Source organism: Haliotis rubra, unplaced genomic scaffold (genome assembly GCF_003918875.1).
Source record: "Haliotis rubra isolate DU_JTF1 unplaced genomic scaffold, ASM391887v1 Scf7, whole genome shotgun sequence".
NCBI classification, from domain to species: Eukaryota; Metazoa; Mollusca; class Gastropoda; order Lepetellida; family Haliotidae; genus Haliotis; species Haliotis rubra.
The window spans coordinates 2,213,398-2,236,669 of NW_025767412.1; the positions used below are offsets into that span (position 1 = coordinate 2,213,398).

A 23,272-nucleotide genomic window follows, 5' to 3' on the forward strand; every position below is an offset into this window, starting at 1 on the left:
CACAAAGCTGGAAACGTACTTAAATTACTTTATTATTACAATACAAAGGTGGAAGAACGGGTAGACGTGTATGGTGAGGTGCCGCAGACAGCAGAGAGAGTAGTATCAGTACAGGAGCCCACGCCCATGACAGAATGGAGAAAAGCAAACGTACGGTGGTTACAGAGACTGTCGAACGATCACTCCTACGTAATATTTACAATCACATTCCAAACAAAACGCATCGAGATGTTTACAAACTAATATTTTGGGGTTACTCCAAACGGTTAACTCAGTAAAAATGAGATACATTTTGTCCTGTTTTGTTTGAAATGTTCAAATTGGTTACACCACAAGCAGTGACATACAAACATCATAGCAAGTAACAAAATTAAAACGAGACCCCAAAAATGTGAGGAAATTCCGAAAAATGGGGGAAGATCCTTGAGTCTCAGATATGCTCTCGTGTATGAGTTGACAGAAGGCGCTGTTCGTACACTGGACAAAAAGAAAAAAAGAAATGACAAGGAACCTGGAGTGTCACAAACATGGTTGCTACATGCATAGGTGCTCAGCGCAGAACTTTACAAAACAACCTGGCGTTTCGGACAGTCGATCTAATGTCTATAAGCACACAAAATGTGGGTTGAATCTGCCGTAGTAAGACGGACCATGCGGATGTAGTACTTTCCCGTCAACTCAGTTCCAAACGACACACACTAGTAGCTAGAGGTCAGTAACTGTATACACTGATATATCGAGAAGCAAAAAGATGAGAACAGTTCCATACTGAACACAGAAATTAAGGGACCGTTCATAATTTATGGCTAGGGGGTGGTGATGATTTTTATGGAGAAGCTTGTACAATGTGAATGACACCCCACTAAAATTTATGTACAAAATAAGTGACCCCCTGCATGTCATGTACAAAATCAATGACCCCCCCCCTCCGCTTCCCATAATTTATAATAATAATTTTAAACATGTTTTATGTACAAAATTGCTGACCCCCTCCCCGTACGTGTGTACAAAATTGCTGTCCCCCCAGAACAAAATGGGTGACCCCCCTTAAAATCATCATCACCACCACCACCACACCACCCCCCAGCCATAACTTAGGAACGGTCCCTAAAGCTAACAGTCTTATTGCTTACGAAAGTGTTGAATAGAATATCCCGACTATGTGACCATTACCCTTCCAAAGCAGGTTTACTCGCAAGCGAAAAATGTCAATTGAACAGCGAATTCTGTGCCCCATCTGCAAAGCGTTCGTAGCACTACGACATTCGTACGCCCATGATAAAGTATATACTATATAGTTTGGGTAGCTCGCTACGAAGGCTTTGTAAATCGGCCCCGCTTTCAGTGTGACCAGGTAATATTTAACTAAAAATGCATGAGACACCTTCTCTCAGGCGTTCTTAAATGACCAGTTGCACTTTTCCGACAGATACACCACCAACAATAAAGCTTCAAATGTTCTAACCGACGTAAACAGTACATAGAAAAATGGATATAACTGCTATGGACAAAGAGTGGCCGAATTCCCATCACATGTTCCACGTGTCTTTGTGGCGAAAGGCCGGTTTAAATCATATATGTTTTGTATCAGCGAAGTACTTATATCCAAAACTAAAACATAAAATCTCCAAATTGTATCAGAAGGACTGTCCTAATTTCCTGCCAACAAATCTACTCCTGAACGTAGTTAGGAAGAGTGTATACTATTCTGTAAATGAACCATGTAGGCTTTAACGTGTTGCACGATTTCGTGCAAAAAATGAGGCTTTAGAAAAAAAGTCCTACATTGCTCCGCACAGCCACTTGTTTCAAAACCTAGTGCATAGAAATTGCATGGGGTCAAAGTGCGTGCTTTAGAGACAGCTAACACTAAAACGCACACACAAGTACAAAGTTTTCCTCAACCTTTCATATTTACAATGAACTCGAGTACTTCCGTGAAACGCCCACTTTACAATGAAGTCTTTATCAATAGGCAGACTTATGTTTCCTGGTGCGTGTACAACAGACCCAGAACGGGTGCTGCCACAACATGTAGCGAGTTGTATATTTGTTCATCATGCAATAATACACTTCCAATCATAATCCGATTATAGTTTTGGGTTATACCTGTTCTCGCTATACAAACATGAAAATTATAGTGTACCTTGCCCCAGTGGAATGATTTCCAAACATTGAAGAGTACATGCTCCAAAGTGACTATTTTCTTGTCCTTAAGTAACAATTCTACAAACTGAGATACCATAATGTTAAAGGGCACTTTAGCAAAGTATACTGGTGTGTTTAAGGCGTTTAGCTTATTGGCAGAGTTGCAGGCAAAGATTGGCCATGGTTTCCGGTGCTGTAGGCGATCTACATGTCTATGACGTCAGTGATCACGTGTGGGGTGGAACGATGAGTACCTTTAGATAACCATTTGGATCGTCATTTACAGATCATAAATACACGACGACCAATGAAGCACCAAGAATGTAGAAATGGCAAAGAATTGTGTCCAGTAAACAAAGTAGTTCCTTTCACAACAATATACATGCGCCCTTCTTCTTCTTCCGAACCTGCAAGGCAGCTCTGGTGGCTGTTTCAAAGACTTCCCTCACTCCCTCCTTGGTTTTGGCCGAGCACTCGAGGTAGGCGTAAGCACTGATCTTCTCAGCCTGGGCGCGCCCTTCCTCTGGTCTCACTGGCTCCTGCTTCATTTTCATCAGCTCTCGTTTGGTGTTTTCGTCGTTGCGCAGATCTTTCTTGTTCCCGACAAGGATGATGGGGACATTGGGGCAAAAATGGCGGACTTCCGGTGTCCACTTCTCTGGAATATTCTCTAAACTGTCGGGGCTGTCGATGGAAAAACACATAAGGATGACATCTGTATCTGGGTAGGACAAAGGCCTTAGTCTGTCATAGTCCTCCTGTCCAGCTGTATCCCACAACGCCAGCTCAACCTGAGAGAAGAAAAAAAGAAAAACTTGTCACAAAGAAGTCCACAAAAGAACAAACACCCTGTCGGTAACGTTCAACACAACGGTCATATCTTCGGCATGAGTAACATGCCAACTGAAAACTCACATATCCGTTGATAAATACTCCTAACGTTTAAGGTCAGGTGAAATGGGGTTTAACGTCGTACGTAAGAATACTTCGCGATATGACGGCGAGCATGTGTGTGTATGCGTGGCTGCTTGTACTAGCCCAGACTTAAGCTGGTTTTATTGTGATAGCTCACTGAGATACCATGCCGCAATTAAGCATGAATACCCACTCAGACACATTATACTTACTCCGAGCCGACCAGTCCTTGATGAACCCATTAAGCCGAGCGCCAGGCAGGGACCAACAAGTACCATATTTTAAGGTCTTTTGGTATGACGCGGCCGGAGATCGAACCCGCGACCTTCCGCTCTCCGGAGGGACGGTCAAACCATTACACCACGGAGGCGGTCTCTACCGTTTGAAATACAACTCTGTCTTACAATGGGAAGATAGATAACGCCTCGAGTAGCAAGTGTGAAAGAGAAAGTAATGATGTGTTTGTGGATCCTGGCTCACCATCAAGGGCATTGTTTTTCAAAGTAACAGTGTCACCACGACTGACATTGGTAGCACTACGATCGCTTGGCTCTAGAAAGTGATGGAGAACTTGCGGAACATAATTTTATTAAATATCCAGGACTGATTGCCTAATATGGATATCATTACTATTACAAGGGACACAGTGACTCATAATAATCTATATATACCTAGGGGTGACTGTTGAGGGGGAAGCAACAACTGCAAGTTATTCTTCTCTTTGAATTGTCTCATTTGAAGTCACTTCCCAAATGATTGTATAGTTTATATGAAATGTAAATACGCTGAAGTAGTTTCAGTCTCTTTTAATAATTGACAAGAAACTTATAACCCAGATCAAGTACAGAGTTAACATATAAACCCAATGAAGCTGCAAGTCTGCACCCAAACATCCTGTATTTTGCGCTGCGCCTTTATCAACGGTAGTCAGTAATACTATCATGCATCGATAGTTTTTTTTTCTACCATCGATTAATTGGTATTGGAGACTCGATTGCAATCCATCGATAGTTCGATGCATCGTTACAGCCCTATATATACACCAATGTAACTGATCGTATTGGCCATACTGAGACATCAGGGGTCCGATTTACAAAGCGACTGATGAGCTGAGGGGGAACTCCGATACTTAAAACACCAAACGACAGCCGTAGTACAGCCATTGTTTTTGTTGAAGGGGACTGCTAAGATGAATATTGATAGAATATCATAGTTACTCATGTGCGGTTCATGTTCAGGTGTCACCATTCATTATAGTCGACTATTATTTTGCTTTCACGAAATCTATGAGGTCTGTCCATTCAGAAATGTTTGAAGCAATATCTTCATGGGGTTTTTTTGTGCCGCGTTCTGGGGAAACTCGCTCACTTTCTTAGTAGTGGAGCCGGAGTTTGATGAAACGTCAGGGTTCCTCTTGGGTTCAAAGGACATCCAAAAGCAGTTGGAAGATTGGTAACGGTGGCATTTGCGTAAGGTCATCCAAGACATACGCAGTTGTTTAACTTGTACAAAAGCATCATTTACCCGTCAAACGTTGGTCCCTGTGCTCATAGATTGGTCAGATGCTTATCAATAAATATCATGCTTGTTCTTAACTTCTCAAAATATGTGGTCTGTAAGTGTAGGATGAGGTTGCTATGGCCCTACGGGAACTTTGTCTTTAGAAACAGAACGCTTTGACCATGGGAACCAGTCACATTATGAAGCCAAGAAATATTTCAGAACATCTTATCAAAAGCGTTAGTTTCACACCAAGAGAAACCATACTAAAATATCTATTAAAGAAATTCCATTAAAGGAATTGTCAAAATTAAAATCCCTTAATTGTGTACCATGCATATGGATTGGTTCATACTCAACGGGAAATACTAAACGGTTCATCTCACAATATATTATTGTTTTCAATTCCCACAGTAATCAAATGGACACGGTTGAGATTGTGACAGGCTAAAAACACTAGAAAGGTTCAAAAAGCTTCTTCCTACTTAACAGACGCGTTTGTAAACCTCAAACTTGTGCTGAATAACTACCCCCGAGAAGGTCGATTAACTGTTTTGTTTATTTATTCTATCAATTTGGGCTAATCCAGTATACAAAGGAAACAAGTTTCAAATGCTCATTATACATCGTACGCATACCTTCTTGCAGATAACAGGATTAACTTTATTCTGAGCATTTGACTCGAGTTTGTGCATGCAACGTACTTTACATGTTTCAGGCACACGATATCCATAAACGATGTTTATTATTTGTAGTTTATTTTCAAGCTCAGATAGTGAGTTAAATGTCTGCATACTACTCACTCAGAATTTCAATATAACACGTATTTACAAACATTTTCAAAAGCATGTTAGCAGTGAATGAAATAAGCCAAAACCCCAGCCAGGCATCAGGGCTGGTAACTTCAAAATGTTACCAGTCCAAAATGGATTTAACCAGACACCAAGATATGACTCAGATGTGTGTAACATCTACATTTTTACCAGACCATCGGGCTGGCTAGCTAGCTGTAAAACTTGACCGTCCGTCTCAAATCTAACCGGTCTCGGGCGGTCGGGCGGGCCTTATTTCATAAACTGATTTTAGACCTTATTTCCCACTAAAGCAAACGTTTTCACTTGAGTTAAACTCACTTCAACATTTTATGAAAATTTGTAATTTGCTTCAGGAACTTAATCCCCCCACTTTCCAGGAACCCATCCTATTATGAAAGCAAAAACTTGGCCACTACTTAGTACGACTGGTTATACAGGATTGTAATGATCTTATTCTACCTGTCAAAACTGTTTGAGACAAATAGGCAATTATAGCCAGGGCTAGCAGTGTCTGTCTTCAAAAATGAAGAGAAAATTTGAGGTGATGAACAATGACTTATGGGTATATTGTGGTGTCAAGTAGCACAAGTTCCCTTGAGGTAGAAAATCAGCTGATAATTCTCATGACTGGATACCCATGGACCATCCAGCAAAAATGGACAGTGCTAATCAAAATGTCAACATATACAAATTTGATCTGCAACAGCATAAACTGTTTGTTAGATATTATGAGAAAAATTGTTTAATGATCTCTTTATAGTTTTGTTTTCCTACTTCAGTAGTTTCTTCCACATCAGACATTACATTATCATGCAACTTGTTTAAACTGTTATCTTGCAAGACTTCTACCATATTCCACTTACAGCTATTCCTAAATGCTTTCTCAGGCTGAAAAGATTAAACAAAGAAACAGCTTATTTCCGCAAGGTATTTATTAACTTTATTCATATAATCAGTTACAACTAACACTTAAATTTGTTAGTTAATTCGTTTATTTTAAATAAATACAGGTGTTTTGTTCTTTTTAAAATGGCATAATCAATGTAATGCATTTTTCAAAGTAGTATTTCATACAAAAACACCCACTTGTAACATGGCACCTGTTGATCTGAAGATTTGAAATTACTCAGAATAGAGTTAAAAGAAAAAAAGAAACATCTTTGACAAATTCCCAGACATTGCATGATGTGCCAAACTTAAGATGTTTTGTATATTTTATGCAAATGCACAACCAATCAACATAACCCAAAGGAGTTGCTTGTGTAAAATTAACCTTGAAAGAATTATTTTGTAAATCCAGCCAATAACACTGAATAATTACTGTGGACTTCCTTGCTTGCATACCTAATATATTTACCAATTTGTATTTACTGATAAGACTGCTGGCATCGCATGTAGTGCATAATGTACAAAAAGAATATCTTGTATCATGTTATGACCAAAGCCTGTACCACAGTTGTAAGCTTCATGTAGGTTTGGGACAGCACAAAAACAGGAGAAAATTAGTTCCCCCAAAAAATGTTTGAACAATTTTAAAACACATATACTCAACTTCATCCTAAAACGTAAAAGCATATTGAATACACCCTCCCCTTTTCAAAACCAAATTTCCCAGTGTAAATTATTACATGCATACATACTGAACGATTACATTTTGAGGCCTTGAATTGAGACTATTATCCAGTGGTCAGAAGCAACATTATGAAGTCATGCAGTCTTGTGGAACTGAAAATTTATATATATCATCTGTCATGGTTTACTCCACTGTAAAGTATCTTAGTAAAACTTAACAAATCAAAAGGCAATTCACACAAAAACTGGTTGAAACCTATGAATTGGGGGTGTACCTCATGCATTAATGTACAGGCTACTTAGATAAACTTACTTAAATTTCTCTGATAAAACATGGTAGATTACATACTGGTGAAGAGCAAAAAGTATGATTGCAAGAGCAAAACAGGATATTTTCAGATCTCAAAAACAAGCATTTAAAGACATTTTCAATGTTCTGTAAGTTAACATTTTTGTCCAATAAAAACATTAGGATTTTATATTTTGAGCATGGAAAATTAATTTTTATTTTTCTTCTTGAAAACATACAACCGGCGGATCCGTAAAATAAGAAATAAAATTGGTCTGGCCTAACTTTTAAGTTTTGAATTATGATGTTGCAAAACAGTGATACAAAGATTGCATCTAGAGTGGGCAATTTAAGTTTTGGGACGATTCACCTGCTATGTACCTCTTTGGGAAGAAAGGCATAATGGTTTAAATGACGTGGTACTGAATTAGATTTCCAGTGTTCATTCTAGACAGTGCCCATAAGTCGTACTAACATTTAACATGGTTCACTGTCCAGGTACGGACGGGTCGTGTTAGCGCATCCATAAATGTAAATCTGAAACGCACGCAAGCAAAACTAACGATGTAGGTCTTGGAAAAAACAAAAACAATACGCCTGACTCGATTGCAACCTTTTGAAATGTAAGTAAACTCATACTAGTTATTAGAACTCACAAGTCACAGCAATTTGACATGACCAATTATATTTTCTAAATTACCCACAAAACTGAGCTGTTGGGCCATGGGCCCACTTTTGGAAAGGTTGCGCAGAACACTGGATTTCCCCCAAAACATTTCTTAGTAACCCTCCAAATCTTATGTCTCCTTGTACATATTTTCCTTACAGGAAAACAATTTATGTTTGGCGCACCCTCTTCATTCAGAAATACCTTGTTATAATCTAATATCCTCAGATCTTAGTTTACACAGTGGTATCTCTTCTCAAGATATTGTACCAGGAAATTGTACATTCACACTGAACACAATCATTCTGTATCATGTGTGGCAGTCAAAAACAAAAAGAAAAGGCAATAATCTCCAATCAAGTAATGTATTTATTATAGACAAAAAATGTTAAGGTTATAAGATCAGTTGTAAAATGGCACTCATTTCATTTTGTCTTCAATATGTCTAATTTCTGAGATTTCAAGCTGTAGGGCTAGCCTGCTTCATTGCAGAACAGTACTCTCTACCACCAAGAACAACGCTGAGGAAACCCAGCCATGATCAGAGAGGATGCATCTACCTACTGGTTATGAATTGCATAAATGCATGAATGAATAAACTCCCAAGACAATATGAAAAGGATTTATTCACAGTCATGATCTAGATAATAAAGTAGTATTAAACATAGCTTATAGACAAAAGACATACACAACTACATGTACAGAGAACCAGGCAAAATGATGAGCTAGCAAGAATATGAGAATACAAGATTAGGCGATTCATGACCAATACACAGTTTATCTGATTTTTCTTGCACCTTGCAGCAAGTTGCACATTAGGACATATAGCTGATAACAACCTTGGCATTTGCCACTATTCTCACACCATCTGCCTGCCTCTTGATACCAAATTCAAAGTACAGTTCATAAACTGTTTTCCGTATGTCAGCTTTTAAGTTGAAGAGAAGATTACTCCAGTAAGCATCATATGTACTACAAGGCAAATAAATGTGGAAAAATACTTTGTTAAAATACTACCTCAGTTTCTAAGGCCGAGTAATTGTGATCATATCCAGTGGACAGGGGGGTGAGAACACGGAACATACAACCGTTTACATACTTTCCTTGATGACTCATATACACCATCAGTCTGTAATTAGAAACAAACTCATGCACTTGCGTTTGCTTTTTTGATTCACACATTCTGGAGGCAGGGAGGGGGACGAGGTGGGGGGGGGAATGAAAGGTAAAATGGAATTTAAATGCAGCCACGGGCAAAGTAAAGAGACTGACAGCAAATGCATCCATACATCACTGGGCCTTGACAAGTAACATAATACTCGCTCTCCAAGTCAGTGTGTTGATAGGCAGATCCATACTCATCAAGCAAATAAGGGAAGAGATCCCCAAAGATAATCTCTATCAGTCCTGCTGGGAAGCTGGTGACATTCAATACAATGATAATGTACACCTGAACAACCAACACTGGCACAGTAGCTTGCGGCAGCTGTCAGCCCCGGGATATGGCAAGGCTGAGCCTATGCTGCCTGGAAATTAAACCTCCTGTCTTAGCAGTGAAGAAATCGGCTGAGCGGTTGTGAAATATTACATAGGACTGTCACTTTGCCATCTGCCTCCAGCTCACATAGACAGTTGTGTAAGGTTGGCCACTGAATATCCGCTGAGCCTGGCTCTACACTGGAAAGAAAGAATTGCGCATACATGTGTGATGTCCAGCTAATGTTGGTTCCTCCTCCCTGGCAGACGTGCCTTTCCCATGCAGGTTGTTGCAGTTCCAGAGGTCTAAAGCAAGGTGCACTTGCCCTTCCTCTTCTTCTTTACTTGCAAGGCAGCTCTTGTGGCTGTTTCAAAGACTTCCCTAACCCCTTCCTTGGTCTTGGCAGAGCACTCAAGGTAGGCAAAAGCACCTATCTTCTCTGCCATTGCACGGCCTTCTTCTGTTTTAACTGGTTCTTGTTTCATCTTGGACAGTTCTCTCTTAGTGTTATCATCATTCCTGAGATCCTTTTTGTTGCCTACTAATATGATAGGTACATTAGGACAGAAATGCTTCACTTCTGGTGTCCACTTCTCTGGAATATTCTCTAAACTGTCGGGGCTGTCGATGGAAAAACACATAAGGATGACATCTGTATCTGGGTAGGACAAAGGCCTTAGTCTGTCATAGTCCTCCTGTCCGGCTGTATCCCACAAAGCCAGCTCAACCTGAAACACAAAACAATTATCATTGAAAAATAAGAAAATTGTCTTACCCTTCGGTGTAAAAACACTAATGACTTTTAATACTGACAGATTCTTGATGATTGACGATTTTCATTTACATTCATGTAAAAATGATTTTTCAATTACTTGTACCATGGATATTAGTTATTTTATTCTTTCTTACTGAACTAAATGTATATGAATACAGTAACATTCTTATGGAAAGTGGTGAAACAGATCAAGGAAGGAACAGTATCTGGTACAGGTTTTCTCCATGCCGTGCACTTTGGTAGATGTTGATGCAATTATAAAATACAGAACAAGGATTCTGCCTTGGAGAATGACTCGCAAACATACAGAAGAGAATGGCATATTTGCTACAAGATGAAATCCCATAAATGACACAAATATATTGTTAGTATCAGTATAACTATTTCATCCCAACACTGATTCAGATTCAAACGTCCAGCTACTGCCCTTTTCTTGTGTAATTGACAAAATGACAAAATGCAATATTCTAGCAACAACCAAAAATCAGAAAAGAGGCAACTGGTATAAATGAGAGTGTCTATGATGCTGATGTTCCCTTTAGGGACCTGTTAACGAGTCACATGTTCATATCTGGATAGACTAACAACTAGTCACTGAAATGAACATATTTTACAGAAAAAAGGCTCATAGTGAAAAAAAATATCAAAATATAATAAAAAGGAGCCCTGAGACTTTCTTCATTTTCAGAAGCTGAAGCTGTGGAAATCTAGACTTGCCACATTTTCTAGACTTGCGTGGGATTTTTTTGATATATTTGCTTCAGGGTCTGCATGACAGACTATATCTGGAGAACATCCTGACATTTTTGGGTCAATCTGGTGGCTTACACAAATGAAAAATGGGAGACTGAAATGCTTTCCCAGGAAGGTAACACTGACTGACTGACTGAGTTTAGTTTTACGCCGCTTTTAGCAATATTCCAGCAATATCACGGCGGGGGACACCAGAAATGGGCTTAACACATTGTGCCCATGTGGGGAATCGAACCCGGGCCTTCGGCGTGACGAGCCAACGCTTTAACCACTAGGCTACCCCACCGCCCCCGGAAGGTAACACAACAACTGTGATCAAAAAAAATGAAAAGAAAAGTCAATACAGGATAAAGATACACTGTGTGATAACAGCATAATCTGAAGCTTTGGGGTTGACAATTTGTTTTAAGGTTGTCTCAAAACTGAAACCACAGACCAAACAAACATTTACTCAAAGACAGAAATTAACCAATAAGAAAATATAGTAATTTTTTATGCCTGGCCGTCTCAAATGCATTTTCTAAAAAGGCATGACACAGTGACAATAGATTCCTTCTTCAATGACATACTCCAAACTGGCATATATCAAAATGGTCATCAAACAAGATGAGGTATGTTACTGAGCCAGACACTTTGCTACAGAAACACTTTCAGTTACAGCTTTGTAAACTACAGTACCTAAACTGGGACCTCTTCATCTATAGAAAAGCATACGACACTAATATACCACATAACTGCAAAATTCAATTCAAATTTTTTAAGCACACAAACAGCAAGAGTGAGCGAGTAAGTGTTTACGCCACACTCAGCAATATTCCAGTGGTCTGTAAATAATCGAGTCTGGACCAGACAATCCAGTGATCAACAGCATGAGTATCAATCTACACAATTGGGAACTGATGACATGTGTCAACCAAGTCAGCGAGCCTGACCACCCGATCCCGTTAGTCGCCTCTTACAAGCATGGGTTTCTGAAGGCTCATTCTAACCCAGACCTTCACGGGTACAAACAGCAAGAGAGAACTAGTGTTGCAGATTGCAATATTAGCCACTTGTCCACAAGCCAATCCTGTATGGTCACTTCATCCCACATTACAATAATATGTGTTTAACACAACACAAAATCTTGATGATGCTAAAAGTTTGGACTAGCAAAATCATGCATGTTGAAAGTATGATTTTACGTCGCTTTTAGAAATATTCCAGTAATATCATGACTGTGGACGCAGGAAATGAGCTTCACACATTGTAACATGTTACATTTGGGATTACACTTTCTTGGTGAAGTAGAAATTCTAGTACTTTTTGTTGGGTTGAGTTCCATCCGGGATTCTAACACACTCAGAGTCAGGCACCTAATCGCCAGCACACAAAGTCAGCCATCTAACCCACTCAGCCACCCCAGCTTCCGCTAAGTCAGAAACTGGTAGTCTCGGCCATGGACTTCACTACCCATCTGATAAGTTTAAAATGACATGGCTCCTACAGCTGTTCATGTGTTCACACATTGTACCCATGTGGGGGAGCTGAAACTGGGCTTTCAGCATGACAAGACAGACTCTTCAACTATTAAGCTACCTCAATGCCCACGTGTGTTAAACACAAATATCGGTCCTAAAAGTACCACCTGTTCACACAACTCAATTCCTGTAATTACGTAAAGATATTTCCTATTGTCATGAAAACTGCATATCAACAGCAATATAGCAAGCATTTAATACCAGAACATAAACTTATTACCAGAATCTGTGTTTTTTTTTCATTGACACAAAATGCATCTGCTCCTGGCTTGAAAATACATCATAATTGGCCATCTGGGGAGTGTACATTGCACGTATAGTACAACTTTTAAATATCGTTCATATTTAGCATGAAATTTCATAATTGCAGTTCTATAGAATTAATGGTATACATATAGCATCTGTTTGATTGGCATTTTAGATGTTGATGAATAACAAGAAAGGTAGGCCACATATATACACACACTAATCTAAATTACACAATAAATGTCACAGTCCAGAAAAACTACCAAATCGTCATGAGGCCCCTGTTTTCTGTCAGACCAGCCTCTTTAACATGTGTGACTTTTGGAACCTATCTGGCACATGATTCATTTATTAAATCTATCACTTTTCACAACGTTTCTTTACAATTCACCATATTTTATGAACAGATTTAAAATTAGAAACTTTCTTCCGCAATGTTAATGAAAAAAAACAATTCTTGGACACATGCTTCAGCTTCAGGTCCACATCTAAATCAAAGAGCATAATAATGATGTTTCTGGAAAATGATTAAATAAAGTAATGAATAAAATCTTAAAACGCACTTGTAAACTTCCTAATTCCATCTTTTCATGCGATTTTGTAATATCAGTAAAGTGACATTGACTTTTGTTGTCCCTGATCTTCACGCTTGAACATGAATAATACCTGTGAATATACTTGCATAATTTTTGGTCACAGGTCACACCCTAGCACTTTACATCCATACTGTTCCATATCTGACATATAGTTGGCAATTCCTTGCTTTCAAAGTTCAGAAAATGATTTTACCACAAACTGTCATCTAAATGTCAAAGTTATAATACACAACGATGGTATCCATAGCTGTGATATGGTAATCATTACTACAGATTACATCGAAAAGCATCATTAGAAACCAATTTTTTATCAAATAAAAATGCTTGTTGAAAAGGAAAAGTGTTGATCCTATCAAGGTAGCTGTAACATTATTGATGTTCAGAGCTTTCAACCAATACCAAACATCAAATGAGTTTTCATGCGTGTTATGTATATGAAGTTTTGAATTTAAGGTAATTCTCAGTGTCCGTTACAAAGCAGAAAACTGCTGTTACCAGCCAGCAAAATAGACAACCATACATACTATTTGTAAAATCTTTTAAAAATAATTATCTGATTATGTAACCCCTAAAATATAAAAGAAATAGTTAAGAGTATAATGTTTTATCTTACCACTGTCAAACAATCCCCATAATTTTTGCTTCCACTGGTCGTGATGGAAGTGTAACAGTATATCCTTAGTAAAAATTAACCTACTTCAGATTAACTGTAATTTTCTAATGTCTTAAAAATATCTATCATATCTGTTGATGGTAGGAGTAGACCTATCAAATGATGTATGACATGTTGTAGTTATGTTTTACAAGCTGATATTTTCCTTGATAAATGTTGGTTTCATATATCCCCTCAGTCTCGGGTACTCGGTGTCATGGCACTAAAAGCTTCTGGTATACTGACGCTAAAAGAGTGAGTGAGTTTAGTTTTACGCCGCACTCAGCAATATTCCAACTATATGGCAGCAGTCTGTAAGTAATTGAGTCTGGACCAGACAATCCAGTGATCAATAGTGTTGGGAATTGGTCAAAATCTCATAATTAATGATTGGTTCATTACTACCGATCAATCGAAAATAATTGGTTAGCATAGTTTATGAAATTTGTTAATGCACATAACAATAAGGAAAAAAACATGTAGTTCTTTTGGGGGTTTTAGGCAAAATTTCACATCTTTAAAGGATGACTAGTATGTTAGGAACATAAATTCTTTAAGAATCTTTAAGATAAATTCAATCATGACTTGAAACCAGCTTGTATTGCTTACGAAATGTAACATCCAAAACCAACCATGTATAAAATATTGTTAATGAAAACAAGTGTTCCAGAATTGTTTGTGTTCGGTTATGAGAAATTATGATGGATTACTTGGTCGTTTAGTCACTACGACCAATCTTCGACTATTTCAATTAATCGGACCACAACTAGTGATCAACAGCATGAGCATCGACCTCTGCAATTGGGAACCAATGACATGCATCAACCAAGTCAGTGGGTGTTGAAAGAGTTAATACAGGGTTAAAAAAATACTAATCAGCATATCAGAGGCCAGTAAAATTTAGAAAGACGATCCCTGAGGCATGAACAATGAGGCATGACCATGAACGATATTTCCATACATTCCTTTCTGCATATCTTGCTTTGATAAATAATAAACAGATTCAAGAAGAAAACAATCTTTAACATAATTCTTGGCACATAACTGGCAGCAAATATTGATTTAATTTACTCACAGATACAGCCTGATTCACAAAAGTGATTGGTACAAGCTCTGAAGCATACCATAAAGAGCAGTTTTTCAACAAATTCGTCAAGAGTGTGACAAGATATAAGTCATAATTATTTGAATCAACTAAATCCCCAGCTTCAAAACTCATGCAATTAATTTTCACAGTATTTGACATGTCCTTGTTTTATGATGTTGTGTAATATTGTACTGGTAATCAACGTCAACAAACGAATCAATATACAACTATCTGTAACCATTGTTTACTTCAGGATATGAAAATAATTTAGATCTGTTTGCCCTGAAGTCATACTTTGATACAAAGAGTAGTCTGTGACTTTAGTCACCTGACACCTGATTCAATTAAAGGTCTGCATGACCAGTCCATATAATTCAAACATTTGATTAAAATGATGCTTAGAGTCACATTCCCATGACAGACTTATTTTGACACAGACAGCACAGATACAAATATAGTTCAGAAAGGCATGTTGTGTGGTATGATTTTAAATTGAAATATAAAAATGTCATGGGGAGTCTCTTCGTTATGCTTGAGCAACCTTTTTGAAGTAATATATCATTATGATGTTCAGGACCGTAACAGCCACAATATTGCATTACAATCATTGTTTGTTGATAACAAATATGTCTTTAATAATCTTATATTTTTCTGCTGAGTCTACAGCCAGACAATAGATACAGCTTCAAGTCAACTACCTACACTGAAAGCATGAAACAATGCTGATGCTAGTAACGACTGACTTGCGTCAGCTGAGTACACCAACATTCAATTCAAGGCTTGATATTACCCTTTGCTGTAGTGAAGCCTATATTACTCTTCGGAGAATCCCAGTGCCATCACTTATTGGACCTTCTGACAAATTAGACACATTTGAATTGTCTGCATTGAACTTCGTGTAATCATGTGAAGAAAGCATATTATCCTTTAAGTTTGAAGAGACTTAGTAGCCTTTCTAAGTGACGAAGACTTATGGCTTTCGAATTTCAACAAGTTTCTATCCATGGTCTAGTCTGAATTACAACACTGCATTTTCCTTAGGCAAAATATTCTAAATTCCAACATAATCTAAATGGGTCAGAAGACGAAGACTTTATAGAAAAGGTCAATTACTTTGTTATGTACAATGAAAAAGGTCAAAATCTTCCTGATACATCAAATTTCACATGCATTATATGCCTAGTATCAACTGCTATTTGACTGATACCTCCCACGAATACATGATACAACAAATGGTGGTCAGGTTCCTCCGATGTAAAGATATACCCTACAAAAGGAGAGAAAAAAGACCAATGTGTGGATGTATCATTAATGGTTCAAACACACACAGATTTGAGCCAAAGACAGACATAAACCTTGAATCATCCGAGTTAACTTAACCTTTGAACAAAATGTCGACACAACAGGTGTGGCAACTGTGCCAAACACTTCAACAGACATGCAAGTTTCATAAGAATAGGAATTCTGTATTTTAGTTTCTGGTGGAAAAATTTAACATTCACAAGATATTATCACAAACACCTTAAAATGGAAATCAAACTGAATCATCTTGGATTGCTTCACAACTAGAGAAATCAGTGATGCAGGTCACAAACGTATTGTCAACACATGGAAGGGTAATAATTTGGGCAAATGCCCCTAATTCCCCCCCAAAAAAGGGGGCACTAGATTTTGAGAGGTTATCAGACTGACTGACTGACTGAGTTTGGTTTTACGCCGCTTTTAGCAATATTCCAGCAACATCACGGCAGGGGACACCATAAATGGGCTTCACACATTGTGCCCATGTGGGGATTCGAACCCGGGTCTTCGGTGTGACGAGCCAGCGCTTAACCATTAGGCTACCCCACCGCCCCAGAGGTTATCAGAACATAATCATCCTGTTCTTCCAGAAACCAGACCAAAAGGGAAAATATTGACAGAATGCAAATATTCTTGCAAGACATCTTCCAACCACCAATCTAAAAAGAATAGAACTACAGATTGCAATTTAATCCAAAGCATATTCAACATAGGAACTAGTATAAGTATTTTTATCACATAAATCAGCTGACACAAGTTACAGTCCAGTTACAGGAACTAGTGGTTCATAGTCAGAATACTACATAGACAAGCCAAGCACTGCTCACACATGGGTAAAAGTAGAAAATTATGTCTTTGAAAATTAAATAAAGATGTATATGATGTCAAAGTAAACTAATCAAAATGAACAAGAAATAATACTCACATACATACTTCCATACGAAAACAAAACTCATTTCTATTTATTTCCAATGTTCACAGTTCTTCAACATGGGCTTAGCAACACAATGTCCTTGACCGGAGACATTGAACGATTGAAGCTCTGACATCACGCGGCCACCGAGGCTTTCAAGGTAGAAAAAAATACTTTGCAGGAACATACTCGATACCCAACGTAGACCAGTGATCCAAGTTAAAAAGGTGTACATCAAAACTAAATTGTCCGCAAAGTAAATGCAGGGTTCCATATAAGGTGCACCACTACCCTCTAAAAGTACACTGTCTGGTTAAAACCAATGCATGAAAATACAAGAAAAAATGAAAACATAACAGTGAACTGGTAGCAGACCCAAAGAAGCCTATATTTCTTGATAGAATTTAATTGAATGCAAGCATCTAATCTGCATAAAATTGATTTAGCTGTAGTGAAAAATACACAACTTATTACATGAAACTGCATTTTGAGCAAAATTTTCAAATTATCATTATTCAAGAAAGGTATGATATAAATTCCGAAAGAAAATAATGAATACCCAATTCCATTAAATGATAAAATGTCAGTACACAATGGCTAAAAAAAAGTCCATAAATTTTTATTTTTTTTGTATGTCAAGCAGCCTTGTTTCCAAATGGTAATAAAACAAATTCATTGCATATATTATCTGTTGAAAAAGTAAATGAAAACAATTAGATCATACAGGAAAGTAGAAGTAACAAAGTCTGTGCCAATATGTGCAGGGTGTTGTTCAACAGCTGTCGTGAAGCTAACAATTATCGAGAAATATATTGTTCCGATGCATTGACCTAACAAATACTGAAATAGCTTTGAGGAAAATGTTTTTTGCCGAGGTTAATGTTACAGGGCTGCAAGTGGGGCTGGGGTGGCTGATATTGAAATCACAATGAAATTGTGATCAGCTCAATCGGCATTGTTATGAATAGCCTAAACACAATTCCATAATTTCAACATCTAGTGACAGAACATACTAACAGGCAGCATGGCTGTATGATCCCTAGGGAGTTGAAAAAGAATTGGTAAGTACGATAGTGTCCTGTGACTGGGGATAGTAATGTACATAGCACCATGAGCAGGCAATGTGCCTGGATATGAGCGCCATATAAGTGGACTATTACTATTATATCAATGTTCACGAATAGCGTCTGACCCTCTGACAAAGCCAACGACAGAAGTCTACAGCCTGCCGTCCCCAGTGTCTGACTGTATATTTCACAATGACTTTGACTGAAGTTGTTTTATGTGACATGTGACACTTGTTTGCTGTATATAAATTTTATGTTTGTTAATACATAAATCTTATGTTTGTTAATACATAAATCTTATGTTTGTTAATAATTTCAATGTCAATTATAAGAAATATTAAATCTGAAATGTGTGTTTAATTTTATTCCATGGGTCCTGTGCATTTTCAATGGGTCAGACAGACATCTGAAACTTATAGGACCCATTGTCCTGTGACTTTGAAACACCATTCGTGAACACTGTTAAATGTCAGAAGTACATGTATTATGTTTTCTTTGAAGCGGAGAATGTTGCTTGTTTTTTATGTATCCACATGGCAAAAAGCAAAGAGTGATGTTAAAAATAGATTGACCATAAGATTATTGAAACAGTTTTAACAATAGTATCACTGAAGTTCAGCTAGCAGATAATCTTGATGTGTAACACGACCATCAATAAAATCAAAATACAACATACATTTGAACTAATTACCTAACATTTAGACAGTTCATGTTCCTTATATACCTTGCCAATGAGTGAGTGAGTGAGTGAGTTTAGTTTAATGCCTCACTCAGCAATATTCCAGCTATATGGTGGCGACCTTGCTATGAAAGTGACTTGATGAATGGCTATTCACTTAGGACCAAAGATTGATTCAGCTAAAGCATCACTCCAATCAAGCCATTTGACCAAAATCTGACAACAATCTTAATTTTTGACAACAAAAAATGACAAACCCATAAACCATGTTGTTTCTCTTAAACTCAGGGCTCCAGATAAGGGCCGCATTGGCGTATGTACAGATATAAAATATGCACGATACGGTAGGAAATAATTTAGAAAACATAGCAGATACGCACCACAGCAATGCTGCACGGTCATAGAATCATTTACAGACGTATTTATCTGAAAAAATATTGTTTTATTATTTATTCACCTTTTTACACAAAGAGTAGCTATGTTGTGGTGCATATATGAAACGAAACACAAGATTACTGATCCGCCATTAATTCCATTCAGTACTCAAAATGTAGTCTTAGGTTTTCCAGTACTCCTATATTGAAAAAATAAGCAGTGCGTACCCCTGATGTTGAAAATTATCTGGAGCCCTGTAAACTATTCATAAAATGCCAGATATTGACAACTCACTAGTCACATACAAAGCTGTCTTAAAACACAACTGCCCTAAAAGTACTAGCATCATGCAATCTGATCACTCTTCCTACATTTGATGACGACCCTATAAGATTAAGAATATATTTTATTTTATGGGTGCTTTCTTCAAATCTGACCAGTTGCCGATTTCAAACAAATTCATCAAAAACACATAGTCAAATAATAGGTTTCTGCCAAATGTGGCACACAGCAACTATTGAAATCATTGAAACAACATTCAGTTGTAGCCTCAGAAGAACACAAAAAATGCAATATTTTTAAAGGTATGTCACACATATTCGACAATAATTTGGCCTATATTATATTGGGACATATGCCCTCACTTTAGCTATCTATTGACGCAATAAAAGATTTATTATCCCTTACAACTTGCCTGAAATCGATAACTGACATTTTGAGGTGAACACGTTCCAAACAGATAACACCTGCCATATATGGAATGTACACAATTGCTATGTGCATTTAAAGACTGTCACATGCAGTGTTGACGGTGTTTGCCGAATGGTTTCAATCACAAGTTGTGTGTAGGATATTCGTAAAGAGACATAACTCCAAGGGACATAACTCTATGGGGTTCACTTGTACGTACTTTTTCCATTATGGGACATCAGTGATGTAAAACATGATCACCAATTGCGTGCCATCCTCCTTATATTAGCTTCTTGCATCATATACACATTCATTTTGTTAACAAAAACAGTTTCATCATTCAATGAGGCAAAATTCAATTTCCACAATATCAATGTAAGTTGTCAATCAGACCTCAAAACATTTGTTCCGACATACCTATATCCTGGACATTCTGATGCACAGCATTCGGTTACACAACTATTCAGCACTGATGATATTGTATGTAACCACCAACGTGCTACATGTCAAAATGCGCAAGTGACCCATGAAGTAATTATTCCACAAGACATTTCTTCCAAGCAAGCATATTATTAGACAGGTCAACAAGTTCATATAATGACGAAGTACAGTACTAACTTATATATAAGATTACCAATCACACCTTGATCGAAACAGGCCACTAGCAAGCAGGAGAAGTATACAAAGCACAAAGAGAGGTGTGTGCATGTGATCGGAGTCAACACCAGGACAAGTCCCTTAGAAAACTTGATGTATGCTGTTATTTGAATGTAAATCAAATACATGCATCGTTTCAACCTGAATGTCATGCAATGTTAGGAAATAAAAGGGAAACAAGAAGCAAATGCCAAACCATACAGGTATTATAAAACTATTTTCAGTGTCCATTCTTAACACTAATTGAATGCAACAAATTTGCAGGCAAACATTAGGAAAAGAAATAAAAACATGCAAACATGAAAGTAAACTCACCCAAGAACTTAGGACCAGACAGAAGTAAAATCAAAGCTGCCTCATCATAAGACATGAAAGCTGCCAGCGTACTCAAACAAGACATGTCTTTTGTCAAAAAAAATAAAATAAATCAACCAAGCTTTACATGAATTTGATAACAGGAAAGCACCAGCTAAGCAATAACTGGCGTAATCACTGCAATATTCAAAGAGTGACGGACACCCAGCGGGAAATTCACACCAACACAACCCGCTGTAGCAGCACACGACGCAGGCAGGGAGACACGGGGAGCACTAGTCCCTCCTCAACACAGGGAGTATATCGCACATATACATTTTACACCCCTTGGAACATTTGCTGTTACATAATGATTCTGGAAGTTTAATATTTCAATGAAATGAACAAGATTAACAGATATTCATTACCGCATGTGTGCAAATGATCATATGCATTTATTTGATGATGAATTGCATTGTTCCAAGTATTATCAATCAGACGGTAGTTTCCCCCAGCGATAATGTACCTACCGATCAGATATCAAAAGATTAAAATGTTTGTGTGATCATAAATGAAATCAATGCTTTTTTGTGTGTCAAAACTGTGCAAGGTCAACAGTGCAGCAAATATAATTTCAACAGAACACACAGTTGAAAAAGCAGGTTTCTGCACTAAAATACTACTGCAATTTAGGGTTCTTATTCAGGTAAAAAGCACACTTAGGCAATGTAACAATTCATTTAACAATGCTAATTGCTATGCTAAAAATGAACAGTGAGCATAAACTTACCTGTTTTCCATCCACTTCAATATCTGCTACATAATTTTCAAAAACAGTTGGCACATAAACTTCAGGGAACTGATCTTTACTGAAGACGATGAGAAGACATGTTTTACCGCAGGCACCATCCCCAACTATTACTAGCTTCTTTCTTATAGCAGCCATGGCTAGTTACTTCCTGAAAGAAATAAAACATTACCATGAGTACTGGTAAACATGACATTGTGCACAATGATCTTCTGGGAAACAACTGGTGATGCACCAGTTGTTTAGATATAAGCGATCTTTGCACATCTGGTAGGACTAAAAGTTCGCTGTAAATACTTAACCGCACAGTGGTTAATGGGGATGGCAGGTTTAAATATCCAAAGACATTGAATGTAAATGCATGGCAGGCAATAGAGAATCCTTTCAAATAATAACCTTTCTTGTGCAAGACTGCAACCGAACTCCAGATTTCAATGCAAGCAGTATGCAGATCACATTATGTACATCACTCTATATACCAAAATGTGCTGTGATATTTATAGACATGCTAAAGTTAGAACAGAAACGTTTCTAATAAAAGATATGAGTCACTATCGTCCACAGAAACTACAAAATGCTTGTGTCCAATCATATGCTTAACAGAAGGGTGGGGTCCTAATGAGATGACAGTTTGCGACCTTATTGACTTTGCCAGAAGATAAGCCACAGTGTAAGCCATATTGGCATAGTATTCACTAAATGAACGTAAAGCAAGAAGTACAGTACATGCAGTATTTAAGAAAGACAGGATTAATCTGTAAACTATCTTGATCGTACGACACGAGGAAAGAGGTCGAACTGCTTTGTTTCCGTTGCTCGTGGTGTGAATATTTTAGAATCCATATGCCTCAATCTCACGCACAATATATAATCTCAGTGAAATCCTAAAATTCTCAATGATACGTCGTATGGATTTATCCGTGGTGTGGCAAATGACCAAATAGACAAGAAAATGTTTCAGACTGCCGGTCCTCCCTGGCTGATGATGTCATCAACATGGCGATTTGTTCAAACAGTCATGTATCGTTCAATTTGAGCGCCATTTTGTCAGTAGATAGAACCATAATTGAGAATGAATTTGCTCCAACGTGTCAATAATACCATAAAGACCTTCCGTGAAACGTGCAAAACTTACTAGATCCCGCAATTCTCCTGAAAATTAAGATAGAGGTACCAGGTTAGCCCAATGCAGTATTACCATAAATGGCGTTTGCTCATTATCCGCCGATAGCAAATTTTCAAGTCAAATAAATCTAATATGGATACATCGATACAATACAAAACATGTCTGAAGATAAGAAAACACATGCAAGTCCAAATACCTGAGGAAAATCCCCGTTTTGGAGGTTATTTTGATGCGATATTGTCGTTTTCCCGATCGTGATACATCAACGGTCAACCACACCTCAATTGACGCTAGAGGGGGATAGTGCAATTGCTTCTGGAATTTGTTGTGACGTAGTTCCGGTACTATA

At 37.7% G+C, this 23,272-nt stretch overlaps 1 protein-coding gene across 1 annotated transcript; it reads right to left on the minus strand.

Moving 5' to 3' along the window:
- Nucleotides 1–1,418: 1,418 nt before the first annotated feature.
- LOC124258616 (ras-like GTP-binding protein RHO) lies at nucleotides 1,419–23,240 on the minus strand. Its single transcript, XM_046692683.1, has 4 exons — nucleotides 23,120–23,240; nucleotides 21,780–21,948; nucleotides 9,728–10,111; nucleotides 1,419–2,939 (listed from the first exon to the last, which is right to left on the minus strand). The coding sequence occupies exons 2-4, from the start codon at nucleotides 21,933–21,935 to the stop codon at nucleotides 2,517–2,519; spliced, it is 963 nt and encodes a 320-aa protein (XP_046548639.1). The 5' UTR covers nucleotides 21,936–21,948; nucleotides 23,120–23,240; the 3' UTR covers nucleotides 1,419–2,516.
- Between the last annotated feature and the right edge of the window lie 32 nt (nucleotides 23,241–23,272).